Source organism: Bos indicus x Bos taurus, chromosome 14 (genome assembly GCF_003369695.1).
Source record: "Bos indicus x Bos taurus breed Angus x Brahman F1 hybrid chromosome 14, Bos_hybrid_MaternalHap_v2.0, whole genome shotgun sequence".
NCBI lineage: Eukaryota > Metazoa > Chordata > Mammalia > Artiodactyla > Bovidae > Bos > Bos indicus x Bos taurus.
Genome location: NC_040089.1, coordinates 62,348,627 through 62,361,959, shown reverse-complemented (window position 1 = coordinate 62,361,959; position 13,333 = coordinate 62,348,627). Strand labels below are relative to the sequence as shown.

Genomic DNA, 13,333 nt, shown 5'->3' with positions numbered 1-13,333 from the left:
TTCAACAAAGATAGGCAGATATTCTAGAGAGTGGCCGTTACTTCCTTCTATTACTGCAGTGCATTTTATATACTGTGGAAAATTATAACTCTCAAAAATATGAATATTCGACACTATAACTATTGTTTTTACATTTAAATAAGACCACTGGACTTCCCTAGTGATCCATTGGTTAGGACTCTGAGTTTCCACTGCAGAGGGCACAGGTTTGATTCCTGGTCAGTGAACTAAGATCCTGCAAGCCCCATAAGCCTTGTAGTTCAGTAAATAAATAAATATGCATATTTTAAAAAATCAAACTAGCAGGAGCACAATTTAAACTAAAAGATTTATACTAAAAATAGTCTGAGCTGTCTCCAATCAGAAACACAAACTGAACACAGCTACACAGCTGTGTGCCTGGCACCTATTTTGACCAATGTATACTACACATAAAACTTACTATATGGCATTGATGCACTGCTGGCAATGGAAGATGCATCACTGCATGTAGATGCTGGAGATGGTGGGGGACCCATTTCTGTTTTCACTGGTTCCTGCTTACTTTCAGGCCTGCAGTTAGAAACAACATTCTCTTTATAATTAGGAAAATAAAACATTAGGAACTTACAAATGGCTTATATAATAAGACTCAAGTTTATTCTCAAAAGGGAATGAAATAGTAAAAACTCGTACAAACTGTATTATTCTTTAGAATGCAAGGTACTAAAAAAGATACACAGTGCACATCTCAAATTTTAAATAATGTTTTAAAGCAGGAAAGAAATACACTGTGTGAAGCTATCAACAACTTGGAACAATGATTCAGATAAGCCCTATCTAGGAATAACAACAGAAGCTACACTCAATTTGTCTACATAGCTGTATCATAAGCCTCTTGAGCAAACAAGTTTCACACTTTACTGAACCCTGACTTGCATACAGCAGTTTAACTGAAAAGATGGTAAAGGCAAATAAATAAAAAGTCCTCCAGATCATTAATTTCCTAGATTTCAAAAGAAAAACTCTACTTGCAGTGGTTTATAAAAGTTTGTTAAACACCAGACAGTTCAAGAATAACCACCTGCTGTAACTGAAATGGAAAGCTATAGTATTAATAAACTATCCCTCTTCCTTCAGTTATTTCATTAATGCTATACTTGAGAAGATAACTACAGCAACTACAGATGATAAAAAAAAAAAAAACATTTTTATTCATTAAATGGCAGAAGTCAATTTTTACACAGAAAAGTCATGTATTACTCAGAAATTTGTCATATACAGATCATTCTAGTATGTATTATAATCAGGGCCATCATCTTAATTCTCTCATCTGCTATTTTTCCTGTCAGGAATTTCACCTGAGTTTAAAAAAAATAGTCCAGGGAAAAACAGTGTTATGTTCACAAGCATCTTAGCAACATGTGCCATACAAGCATACGTGGATACTCATGGCTGCTCTGCACATCTTGTGACGGTGGAAGCCAGCCAGCACTGACTCATCACCAGCACGCTTAAAGTCAACACATTTCCATGACTAGAAGAGGCTATTGACATGAAAATGATTATCGTCTCAACATTTAATTTCACCTTAGCTCTTTTACTAAGTATATTAATATAGATGGCAAATTTCAAGGAAGATTTTGAAAATCTTAATAAATCACAAAATATAAATACAACAACCTATTTTAATTTCATTTTATGCATATCAAAAAGATTTCAAATACCCTTTACAAAGTTTCATAAATGCTATTTTTAAGACTTAAAAAAAAATCAATATAAGCAGAGGGAAAATCTATAAATCTATTTTTAAAAACAAGACAGTCTAAAGCACAAAGCAAAGCAAAATATCTTAATTGGGCATGAATTACAAAAGAATATTTTTAAACTTAGCAGTAATCCTTGTATAATCATTGTATTCATTTAAACTAAAAAGTTACAGAAATATAAAAACCCTGTAGTACAGGGTTTTTGTGTAGTACAGTCCCAATCATTTCTTTTCAACTGCTTGTATACATTTAGAAAAAGAGTACATCAAAATATTTAAAATGTTATTTCTACAATGTGATATGTTACTTTTCCATATTTCTATAATGTTCATGTATTTTTATAAAATTAAGAAAAAAGCTATTTTGAAACTTTATTAAAGCTCAAGTACCAAACAGCCAAATTATAATACACAGTATTTTTAAAGATGAGTAGATGCTTCTAAAAGTACAGGTGTTAAGATCTGTACATGGCTCCCAAATAGTAAGCTAGCTCCAGAATGTAGGTTTTATATAATTCAGTGCTATTTCTGTTCACATTATCCCCCACCCCAAAATTCACAAAAATCCTTTATAGAATTTCCCTCCCCAGTACATTAACCTATAAAACCCTTCCAGTGATCAAGATGCAGGCAAGATGTTAGGTGATTAACATGATTATACAAGAAGAGAGTAGGCAAAAGTCTGCCTAAGACAGTAAGGCTGAACACATTGTCACTGCTATATACCACCTTCGAAGGATACACTCTATGACCAAACACAGACATTAAGAGAGAACTCTATATTGGCCCTTCTGGCCACTAAACATTAAGAATAACTAATATACAAATATTAACGAAACTGCAAATAGTAAATTTTACCAGTTCCTGTCAAAACTCATGGGGATCTTAACAAGACCCCACATGTTAACACTTTTATAAGTCACCATATAGCTCTCCTAAGTCTCCCTTGATTATCCTCCTTCATATACAGAGCAAACTAGAAAAATCAAGATTAGTTAAGACATAGTACTTACTTAGCTTCAGTAGTTTTGCTAGCTTTGTCCATGCTTTTCAAGCTCTCAGGAGATCTAAGTTGAAATCTACAGCTATCATTCATATTCCAAACCGACTCCATTAAGACACCAACTTTAGGAATCCCAGCACTAATTGAAAATGCAACTGCTCCAGCATGATAGAGAGGATTATTTCTTAAGCATACCTAGCAAACAAAAGAAAAATCACCATCAGAATGACATAATTTTTAAACAAACTAGAAGAGTTATGTGTTCCCAAAATCAAAGAGCAGGAATAATTTTAGCACACTTGCTAAAAACAAACTAAAATACCCTGATACTGAGAAAGAGTGAAGGCAGGAGGAAAGGATGAAATGGCTGGTCACCGACTCGATGGACATGAGTTTGAGCAAGCTCTGGGAGTGGTCATGGACAGGGAAGCCTGGTGTGCTGCAGTCCATGGGGTCACAAAGAATCAGACACGACTGAGTGACTGAACTGAACTGATATTTCACGCAGCAAATACCCTGACCATTCTGCTACAAGGACATAGAAAAGAAACAGCACAGAAGAAACTACAAAGGTTATTATAAGCAAAATGTAAACAAAACAATTATTTTTTTTTGTTTCTTATAATTTGCAATTATTTTCTCCCTTAATTCATGATGCTATATATAGGCTCCATAAACTTCATCTCTACAGGTATTTGTTTCCCTCAGAAGACTGTTTTCTATAAGCTAGAATTTTAACTAATGTAAGTTTTCTCTTACATTAAAAAAACAGAATATGTAGACATTAGTGTTAGAAGTTAACTGTATTCAAGAGTGAAAAACCTATAAATTCTTATTGCCAGGGAGCACCCCCAGGTCATACTCTAAAACCAATTAACTTGTAACGTGGCCCTGCCAAATGCACCAACAAAAGCTACTACTGTGATATGAACATTATTTCTGGAAATCTCTTTTGATTTCTAAAGTAGCCCAAAACTTACTGACATTCTGTTCAGTCATTCAATAACTAATGATTACCTTATACTTGACAGTGGCATACATAAAGATTTTGGGGGTGGGAGTTATAATTAAATATAAGTCATACAGAAGAAGGTAACACACAGGAGTACAGAACTGGAAATACTGACAAAGAGTAAAAGTTCTGTCGTTAAATACAGTTCTGTGGCATAGAATGAGTAGTTAAGAGACAACTTCTTGAAAGGGTATGCTTAGCTTGACTTAAAAGAGAGGTTTCATCCATAAATTTTCAAAAAATGCCAGTGAAAGCTTAAATCCTGAAAGAGGATCAATAAGAAGGCTATAATTATAAAAGAAATATGGCAAACTATATTAGAGAATAAGTTATTAATATCTTAGAATAAAAATAAATGCACCTTAAAGACAAGGAGGTATGTATCCAGTACACAACAGACATGCAAGGAGTATTTGCTAAATATACTACTCTCAACAGTTAGAATCTGTGAATGCAGATGCTGCTGCAAACTCAGAAGTGAAGCCGCTCAGTCATGTCCGATTCTTTGCGACCCTTTGCACAGTAGCCTATCAGGCTCCTCCGCCCGTGGGATTTTCCAGGCAAGAGTACTGGAGTAGACTGCCATTTCCTTCTCCAGGGGATCTTCCCAACCCAGGGATTGAACCCAGATCTCCCGCATTGCAGGCTGATGCTTTACCATCTGAGCCACCAGAGAAGTCGATCAACAATTCTTTCTGATGCAAACATATGAATGCTTTCCCCATTCTGTGGCCATGGCTGCCTTAATCCTCCTGCTTCCTACACTTTAAAACAGAACCTTAGTTCTGCACTAAAGTACTGGAATATGCTCTTTTCCAGCAATTTAGCACCAAGCTATTTTGCTTAAAGCTTTCCTTCGGTGCACATTTGAAGGATTTTTTCTTTCCTCCCTGTCTATAGTAATGCCATCCTTCATGCTAATAAGGCATCTGCTACGATATCTGGCTAATACGGGAGTTGAATAAATAGGGAATTTTGGAAACGTAAGAGATCAGTATGTGAACTGAATAAGTAAAGGGTTGCTACTAGAAGTGAGAGATCTGTCTGAAGCAACTGACATAAATAATTAAGACTAAACAAAAAATAAAATAATGGGTCATCACTAAAAACTTCCTAGCTGGAAGGTTACAAAGGAGCAGGAACAAGACAACCACAAATAGGAAGCCCAAACAAAAATAACAAATACATTATTAAACTGAGTTTTAGACAAAACAGCTAAACTAGTAATTACTTTGTAAGAAATAGGTAATGTAAATGATACCATCTTTAGTGAAAAAGCTGAATTGAAAAAAAAAATGTTAGATGAGGGAATTAGTGCCATGTCATGCAACAAAAGAGACTTAAAGTCCTTAAACAATCATTGCAGCACTTGCTATAATAATATAAACATCAACTTTTATCCTGAAGATAAATTCCTATAAAAATCTAATGAATCAGAAGTATAACAGTAGTTCTTAAACTTTTTCGGTATCAAGACTATCTTACCCCATTAAATATTTCCAAGGACCCCAAAATGCTTTGTTTATATGGGTTAGAGTTGGTATTTAACATGTTAGTAATTGAAACTGATAAACTTTAAGTATATACTTAAAATTAATAAACCCCATGTTAATATGCATAATTTATAAAAAAAAAAAAAAACAACATTTTTAAAAAAACTAGCCAAGAAAAGTGGCATTGTTTACATTTTTGTAGATCTCAATGTCTAATTTAATGTAAGACAGTTGGAGTCCCAGGTATGCTTTTTGCATTCAATTTGCCATGATATGTTACTTTAGCTAAAGTATATAAAGACAACTCAGCCTTAACAAAGATAGGTAACTGGAAAAAGAAGGACTCTACAGATCCCCTGAAAGGGCTGAGAAGGCAGCAGGAGTCCTTGGATCACACTTTGAGAACCACTGGGATACTAGAAAAATCACCTTCCATCAGATATATATGAGCCTAAAGCTGAGGTAGAAATTGTTAGGCAGTGTAGGACTCTGAGACCTTGTTTTCAATATACATCTCCCTCCATTAGCCTAAAGCTATACCCTTTGTCCCCAGTTCCTGGAATGTATCCTTGGTCTGGGTTCCCAGGTAGTGTTAGTGGCAAAGAACCTGTCTGCAATGCAGGAGACATAAGGGAGGCGCGATGGATCCCTGGGTCGGGAAGATTTCCTGGAAGAGGGAACAGCAACCCATTCCAGTATTCCTGCCTGGAGAATCCCATGTACAGAGGAGTCTGGTGGGCTACCATAGGGGTCACAAAGAGTCAGACACAACTGAAGAGATTTAGCAATTTATGTCCTTGGACTGATAAATTATCAACACGCAGATCCAGGGAACAGCAGTGATTAACTTCTGTTTCATATGCTGAGGGAAAAACAACTGGTGATCATTAATCTTAAACCCATACATTTGGTCCATTATAAAACGTCCAGTGGGCATGAAGAAGGGTGGTGATTTAATCCTAGGATCAAGAGAAACCATAAAGATGTTAAGCATCTGGACCTTTAAATTGATTGATTAAAAATAACGGATTTTAAGGACAGGAACCAACCAAAAATGTACAGATTAATACTGGTAAAGATATAAAGCTGCTGTAATCCCCGTGTTTTGGGGGGACTCTTTACCCCCTCCCTCTCAGTGTCTATGCTGAGAGCTTTGTACTTTCCTCTTCTCTAATAAATCTTATTCACTTGCTACTGTGAGCATTTGTGTGTTCATGGATTTCATTCTTTGGCTTCGCGAACAGGAACTCTGATTCCTGCTTCAAAACCATCTCAGAATCAAAACACAGAAACTAGTAGAAGCACAGGGATTTGATGAAGCCTCCTGTCTCATGCTGACAGTATGACCAGAGAGCAAAATCTTTCAAACTGCTTGGTTGTTAAGAATCATCTGGTGTTTGTTAAACACAATGAAGCCTGGGTCCTACCACCAACCAACTGAAGGAATGTTTCAGGTAAGCAGTTCCTGGCTATACAGTTAAGTACAGAATGATTCCTAAAATCAGGCAAATCTAGGATCCCGGCCACACAGGAAAACCAACTGACATCAGGGCAGAATCTATACGTGACTCAGTTATTGAATAAAAAGTGATGTGGCACATACATACCACTGGAACTTAGTCCTTCAAATGACATTCATTTATAAAACTGTCTATGGGGGAATTAACTACAGGGAAAGAAACTGATTTTGAAGAGCAACAATGTCCCTTAAGATAGACTTAATTCTAATCACTTACCTGGGTACCAACAGTGATGTTCGGCATTGAAGAAATACCAGCACTAGATTTGGGCTTTTTGTTTTTTGCTCTAGCTTTCTCTAACATTTTTTTCCTTTGACTAAAAGGCACTACACCCCTGAAAGTGAAAAGCAAAAATTGGACAAATAAGCAGCAAAGAAGCCATTAAACAAATCTAAAATTTCACACATTGTATTTAACTATTACTGTTATTGAAAGTGAAGTCACTCAGTCGTGTCCGACTCTTTGCGACCCCATGGACTGTAGCCTACCACGCTCCTCTGTCCATGGGACTTTCCAGGCAAGAGTACTGGAGTGGGTTGCCATTTCATTCTCCAGGGGATCTTCCCAACCCAGGGATCAAACCCAGGTCTCCGCGTTGTAGGCAGACGCTTTACCGTCTGAGCCACTATTTCTTCTCTAACATTTTTGCCTCAGTATAATATTAACGTGTGCAATTTATTAATAATAACTTGATCACAGGTCTGACAGTATATAATTGGACCAACTTTTATTATTAACCCTTATTTAATCATTAAGGATTAAAATTTACAGGAAATTCATCATTTGACATTTTCTTGTTTAGTTTAACTAATTTAATTCTGTTTTAATTAGTAGATCTCCCTATGTTATTTTTACCAATGCAAAGTTGCTGATTTCTTAAAACACAACAGAAAACATATTTAAAGTCCCTTTTGAAAACTAAAGGAATAAAGTGAGGCACAGAATATTCAGGCAATGAAATACTTTAATAAATTTCTATTTTATGTTACTGTTAAATGAAAAAAGTATAAAAAGTACTGTTTTTAATTAAGCAAAAGCAAAATACACATTCATACATACAAAAAAAGATTAATAGAACATACCCAAAATGTTAACAGTAGTTATATTCAGGTTGTAGGATTATAAGTGATTTTTATTTCTACTTATACTTTTTAAAAATTTCAAAAGTATAGTCACTAAGTATATATTATTTTTGTAACCTTTTTTTAATCTTAAGGTTTATTTTTAATGTTACTTTGCTCCAAGGTGAAAATTTCCCTCTGTATAAGCATCTTTTTTTTAATAGTTGATTTACAATGTTGCATCAGTTTCTGGTGCACAGCAAAGTGGTTCAGCTACACATACACACAGAACAGGAAAAAGAGTGTATGTATAATATGTATACAGTATGTATATATTTTTTTCATATTCTATTTTTGCTTCACCATTAAGGTTTATTATAGGATACTGAATATAGTTCCCTGTGCTATTCAGTAAGAGCTTGTTGTTTACCTATTTATAGTAGTTTGAATCTGCTAATCCCAGACTCCTACTTTATCTCTCCCCTGCCCCCTTACCCCTTTGATAACCACAAGTTGTTTTCTATATCTGTGAGTCTAAAGCATTATCTTTCAACTGACCTTCTCTATTGCTTTGACTACTTAAAGCACCTATCTATGTACATAAACATCACCAACTCAATGGACAAGAGTTTGAACAAACTCTGGGAGATAATGAAGGACAGGGAAGCCTGGGGCACTTCAGTCCATAGGGCTGCAAGGAGTCAGACATGACTGAACAACCACCACCATAATGTACATAAAAGCCTCCAATGGTAAGAAATACCCCTCTGTGATACTCACCACCAGTATAAATTGTTCTCCAGCTGTGCACAGGTGTAAAGGGCACAGCAATGTAAAGAAACAATCCGTTCACCCTGAAGTTCTGAGTAAGTCTGGGCAGTGTGCTCTAATTTAGAAGCCACAGAACTTAAAGTTTCATCAACCCAGGTAGCAACCTGAAGAATAAAATATCACAAGCTTAAGTAAAAACACGTAATCTTTTCCAAGGGACTGTGGTCAAAACAAGGGCAAGGAATATCTACACTGTGGACCAGAATTCTACAGGAAAGAAAAACAAGTAATTAGGAAAAGGTTCTTAATGAGACTAGAAACTAAATTACTTCCTTCACACAAATCAATCAACATAGTACTGAAATAGATGGTTCTAAGGCATTAATTGAAAATAAACATCTGCTCCAACAATTTTTAAAAGAATTTAGTGACTCTAAAGTCAAACTGATAATCTGAGGATAGTATAATAGCTATACTTCCTCTATCTATTATAGCTCTTCAGTATCTCTTTTGTCAGCACTTAGCTTGAATATTTTTTCTTCCCTTAAGTAGAAAGATCTCTCTGAAACTGTTATAAAATAAAAACTATTATAAAAACTATTATAAAATAGAGATAAAACAGAAAAGATTATACACTGGATTACAGTACTAAGGCCTAAGACACTTGGTATTTGTAGGTTTAAGTTAGACAGAAAGATAGAAATGAAAAGATGGAAAGGGGGCAGGGAAAGGAAGAAAATCAAGAATTTAAGAAATGTTTATCACAGGATGTCTTACCTTGTTATTTTCTGTAGCTACAGTTGCTCTTATGCTATTTGCAGACAGGAGAACTATCTTTTCATTGGTTAGCCCCAAAAATGTTGCTCGTGGGTGATGTAAGGAAGGATTCTTTGAAAGCATAAGAAAAGTGATTGTTATTTTGCATATTGATTTGGAGAGCTACTTAATGTAAGATTTAATATAATGAAATACCTGTGCATTTCTGTAAGGCTCAGATTCACTCCACTTCCACTGATAAAGTTCTCCTTTACTGCTGACAGCCAAAAGCTCAGAATATAGAGCCCCAATACAGATGAATTTTGTTCCATCCTATAGTGAAAATAATATAGTAGTATAAATATAACAACTGCCAAACCTGATGATTTGGGTACATCACATTAATTACTACATCTAATCTGGATTATGTGAACACATAAACCCCTTTAGCAAGGTCCCCTCCCTGAACTCACCCTTTTCCAGTCACACTGGCCTTCTCCCTGCTCTTGCCAGGATCCCACCTTATTGGTCCTTACTGGTCTCTTGCCCTGTTTTTCAGGTGACTCACTCTCCTTCTCCTCAATCAAGTTTGCTCAAGTGAGATCTTCCCTGACCACACTATCTCCAAAATCAGTACTCTAATATTGCATCTCCTTACTCTGCTGTCCTTTTGGTTCATAGCATTTCACAACTTGACAGATTATATTTACTCATTTATAGTCTACTTCAGGCTTCCCTGGTGGCTCAGTGGTAAAGAATCCACCTGGAATGCCAGAGACGTGGGTTTGAACCCTGGGTCAGAAAGATCCTCTGGAGAAGGAAATGGCAACCCATCCCAGTATTCTCGCCTGGAAAATCCCATGGACAGAGGAGCCTGGAAGGTTACAATCCATGGGGTCCCAAAGAGTCAGACACGACTGAGCATGCATGCATAGTCTATTTCACTCAGATACAAGCTTTGTCTTGTTCACCACTGTATCCCCCATTCTTAGAACAGTGAACACAGTAGACACTTGATAAACATGTTGAATAAATGAAGAAAAAACAGACTAAGGCACTGAAGCTAGGAAAGTCGAGTATCAAAACAGAAGACTCCGTCCCTGGAGGCCATTCCAAGCTGCTGAAACAAGTGTCTGCGTTGCTTTTAAAGGTAAAAGCTCACTTAAAGAATGTACAAGTAATAAGTTGGAATGCAATTAAATTTGCAAAAGTTTAAACAATAAGTGTAAATAAATATCAATGATAAAGTGATAAATTTTTTAATATTAAGGCCAGAGAGATCAGTCATAAAACTACCCTGAAATCTCACAGCAAAACTTGCCAATAAGAGATTTTATGTTGTATTTTTGCTACTGCAAAACTTCTCTGTTCAATTTGAAATTCTGGCTCAGGAGTACATGGAACTAATAGTATCTTTAAAGTTTCTATCAAATTCCAATCTCAGATGGGTTATGGGACTCAGCTACAGCCTGCCAAGACTGATAACAGGTTACACTTCAGAGCCATACAAAAACAATACTAATTTTTAATCTTTTATTCTACCAGTGCCAGTCAGCTCTACTTTCAAGTCATATCTGTTACGCCTATGGAGGGATGCAGAAGAGACCAAATTTGAAATTTTCCAACTTAGCAATTATACTCTTTCCTTCACCATAGGTATCTGAAAACCACTGTCTACTTTCTCCAGGATGACTGCATCAAATTTTAACACTTCTAACCTCATAATTCCTTCTCAACCCCTTGGTTAAAAAGATGATGGAATTGGACCAATTGACTCCCTATCTCCCAATATACTTAATGAAAAAACACCATTCTCCCCTCCCCACAATCTCAGAGAAAGAAGTGTCCCTCTCCACTGCTTAAGGATAACTCATAGACACAAGTGGATGCAACTCACTCTTATTACCCCAACAACCATCCAAACTAGTCTTCCCCTCAGTCTTACTCACAGTAAAGTGAACAATTACTTGGCATACATTTCACCTCACTGGCTTTCACTGACAATGACACTTGGTCTTGCAACAGCCACATCAATGCTCCATGTGTCAGGGAGTTAAAATAGGAAAAAGGAGTTCAAAATGGCAATAGCTAAAAGACAGACAAAGAAAGGGAAAAGCCCGAGAAAAAGGAATAAAGGAAAAATCTGCGGACCTGAGTGAGAACCTCAGGTGAAACAAACACACCCCCTTCCTGGGTAGCCCTAATTTGCATAGGGCAGGCGGGGGTGGGGTGGGGGTAGTGGGGAAAGAGACAAAACTATAAAAAGAGGAAGCCAAGAAGAGCTGACTCCTTAGAAAAGACCCTGATTCTGATCTAGGAAAGACTGAAGGCAAGAGGAGAAGGGGACTACAAAGGATAAAGATGGTTGGATGGCATCACCGACTCAATAGATGTGAGTTTGAGATAAAACTGAGAAAATCACACACTCTCCCAACACATGCATTTACTCAATCAGTTCATCTTCTCTTTCAACTCTGAACCATGTGACTCTATGCATCACAAGCTCTAGAACCTCCCTTCTCTCTTGTTCACAGGTCACTACTGTCACTACTCTCTTCTGGTCTTCCTTTTATCTTCATGATTGTTTTCTCCATTTCCTTTGTACCACCTTGTACTCCCTGACCCAGATTCTGATCTTGTCCCTTTATTCAAATTATGCTCCACCTTCAGGTTTATATGTGACTGGGCACCATGCTGTTCAACGTGTCATTCTCCTATCTCCAGACTAACCTGCAGACTAAACTACCTGGATGTTGTAAAAGCAACATAACATCTCCAAAATGAATTCATCACCACCTCCAAAGCTGCATGCCCCTTGCAGTCCCTATCTCCATGAAGGACCTCCACCCACCCACCTACCCTGTAATAGGAAAGCCACAAAGGAGTCTGAGCCCTCTCTTCAACTTCTCTCTTCTCAACCATATGGTGATTAGCAAACCAATGCTATCCTTGTCTCACCTTCCCCTCAGATTCTTTCCTTCCTCTGTCCTCACTGTCACTGCTTTGGTTGTTCAGTCGCTCAGTCGTGTCCAACTCTTTGTGACCCCATGGACTGCAGCACGCAGGGCCTCCCTGTCCATCACCAACTCCCAGAGTTTACTCAAACTCATGTCCATTGAGTTGGTGATGGCCATCCAACCATCTTATCCTCTGCTTTGGTTGAGATCCTTGCAATTCCCCTCTCTATAAACAATTTTACCAGTCCTTAACTGTTAAGAATAGGCATAGAATTGTTCCTATTCCTATCTTTCTCCGATACCAATAGTGCTTGTCTACTTAAAAACACACAAAACAAAACCCCACCAATCTCATCATGTCATTTCTCTAAGAACTTTGTTGGCAGAACAACATCCTAACTCTTCATCTAGGGCCCTCTGGTCTTGCTCCATCTTGCTCTTCTCTTCTTCCCACCACACAGCAGTAATTCCAAATTTCTCATTGTTCCACAAACACACCCTGTCCTTTCGTGACTCTAGGCCCATACTGATATGCTTGGAATGCTTTTGCATCTTGGTTAACGCTCACTTAACTTTAAAAATGCTGCTTAAAAGTCATCTCCTCTGTGAAGATTTTGCCAAATCTCTCAAATCTTAATCTAATACCAGGTGGTATTAGTCATTCCCCACTCTAAACCCCTAAATACCAGATTCCCAGCTTCAACCTAGGATTGGTGGTACTGTGAACACATTTCATATTATGTCAATGTTTGTCTTCCATATTGAGTTCCCTACGGGCTGCTGCTGCTGCTAAGTCGCTTCAGTCGTGTGGGCTGGTCCGTAACAAATCTACCTCTATGTTCCCACAGGCTAGCTTGGCACCTGGCACATGGTAGGAGCACACTGATAACTGAACAAACGCATCTCAACTCGAACTTTCTGAGTAAAAGCCCTGGCAGAGCAGTACAACCCTGAACAAGTCGTGGTATAGCAAGAGTATGGTGTGTGAGGCTCTCTCAGAACTGACTGGCCTG

The 13,333-nt window shown here is 37.3% G+C and overlaps 1 protein-coding gene across 5 annotated transcripts in view; it reads right to left on the bottom strand.

Annotated features, from left to right (window-relative positions):
• The window catches only part of UBR5 (ubiquitin protein ligase E3 component n-recognin 5), a 137,410-nt gene that overhangs the window by 58,310 nt on the left and 65,767 nt on the right, over positions 1-13,333 (bottom strand). For all 5 annotated transcript variants that reach the window (XM_027561404.1, XM_027561409.1, XM_027561407.1 and 2 more), the window contains exons 10-15: positions 9,580-9,696; positions 9,385-9,495; positions 8,617-8,771; positions 6,992-7,109; positions 2,761-2,945; positions 443-552 (exon numbers count right to left, since the gene is read on the bottom strand). In XM_027561404.1, coding sequence (XP_027417205.1) covers positions 443-552; positions 2,761-2,945; positions 6,992-7,109; positions 8,617-8,771; positions 9,385-9,495; positions 9,580-9,696 — 796 coding nt within the window. The remainder of the gene's footprint in view (positions 1-442; positions 553-2,760; positions 2,946-6,991; positions 7,110-8,616; positions 8,772-9,384; positions 9,496-9,579; positions 9,697-13,333) is intronic.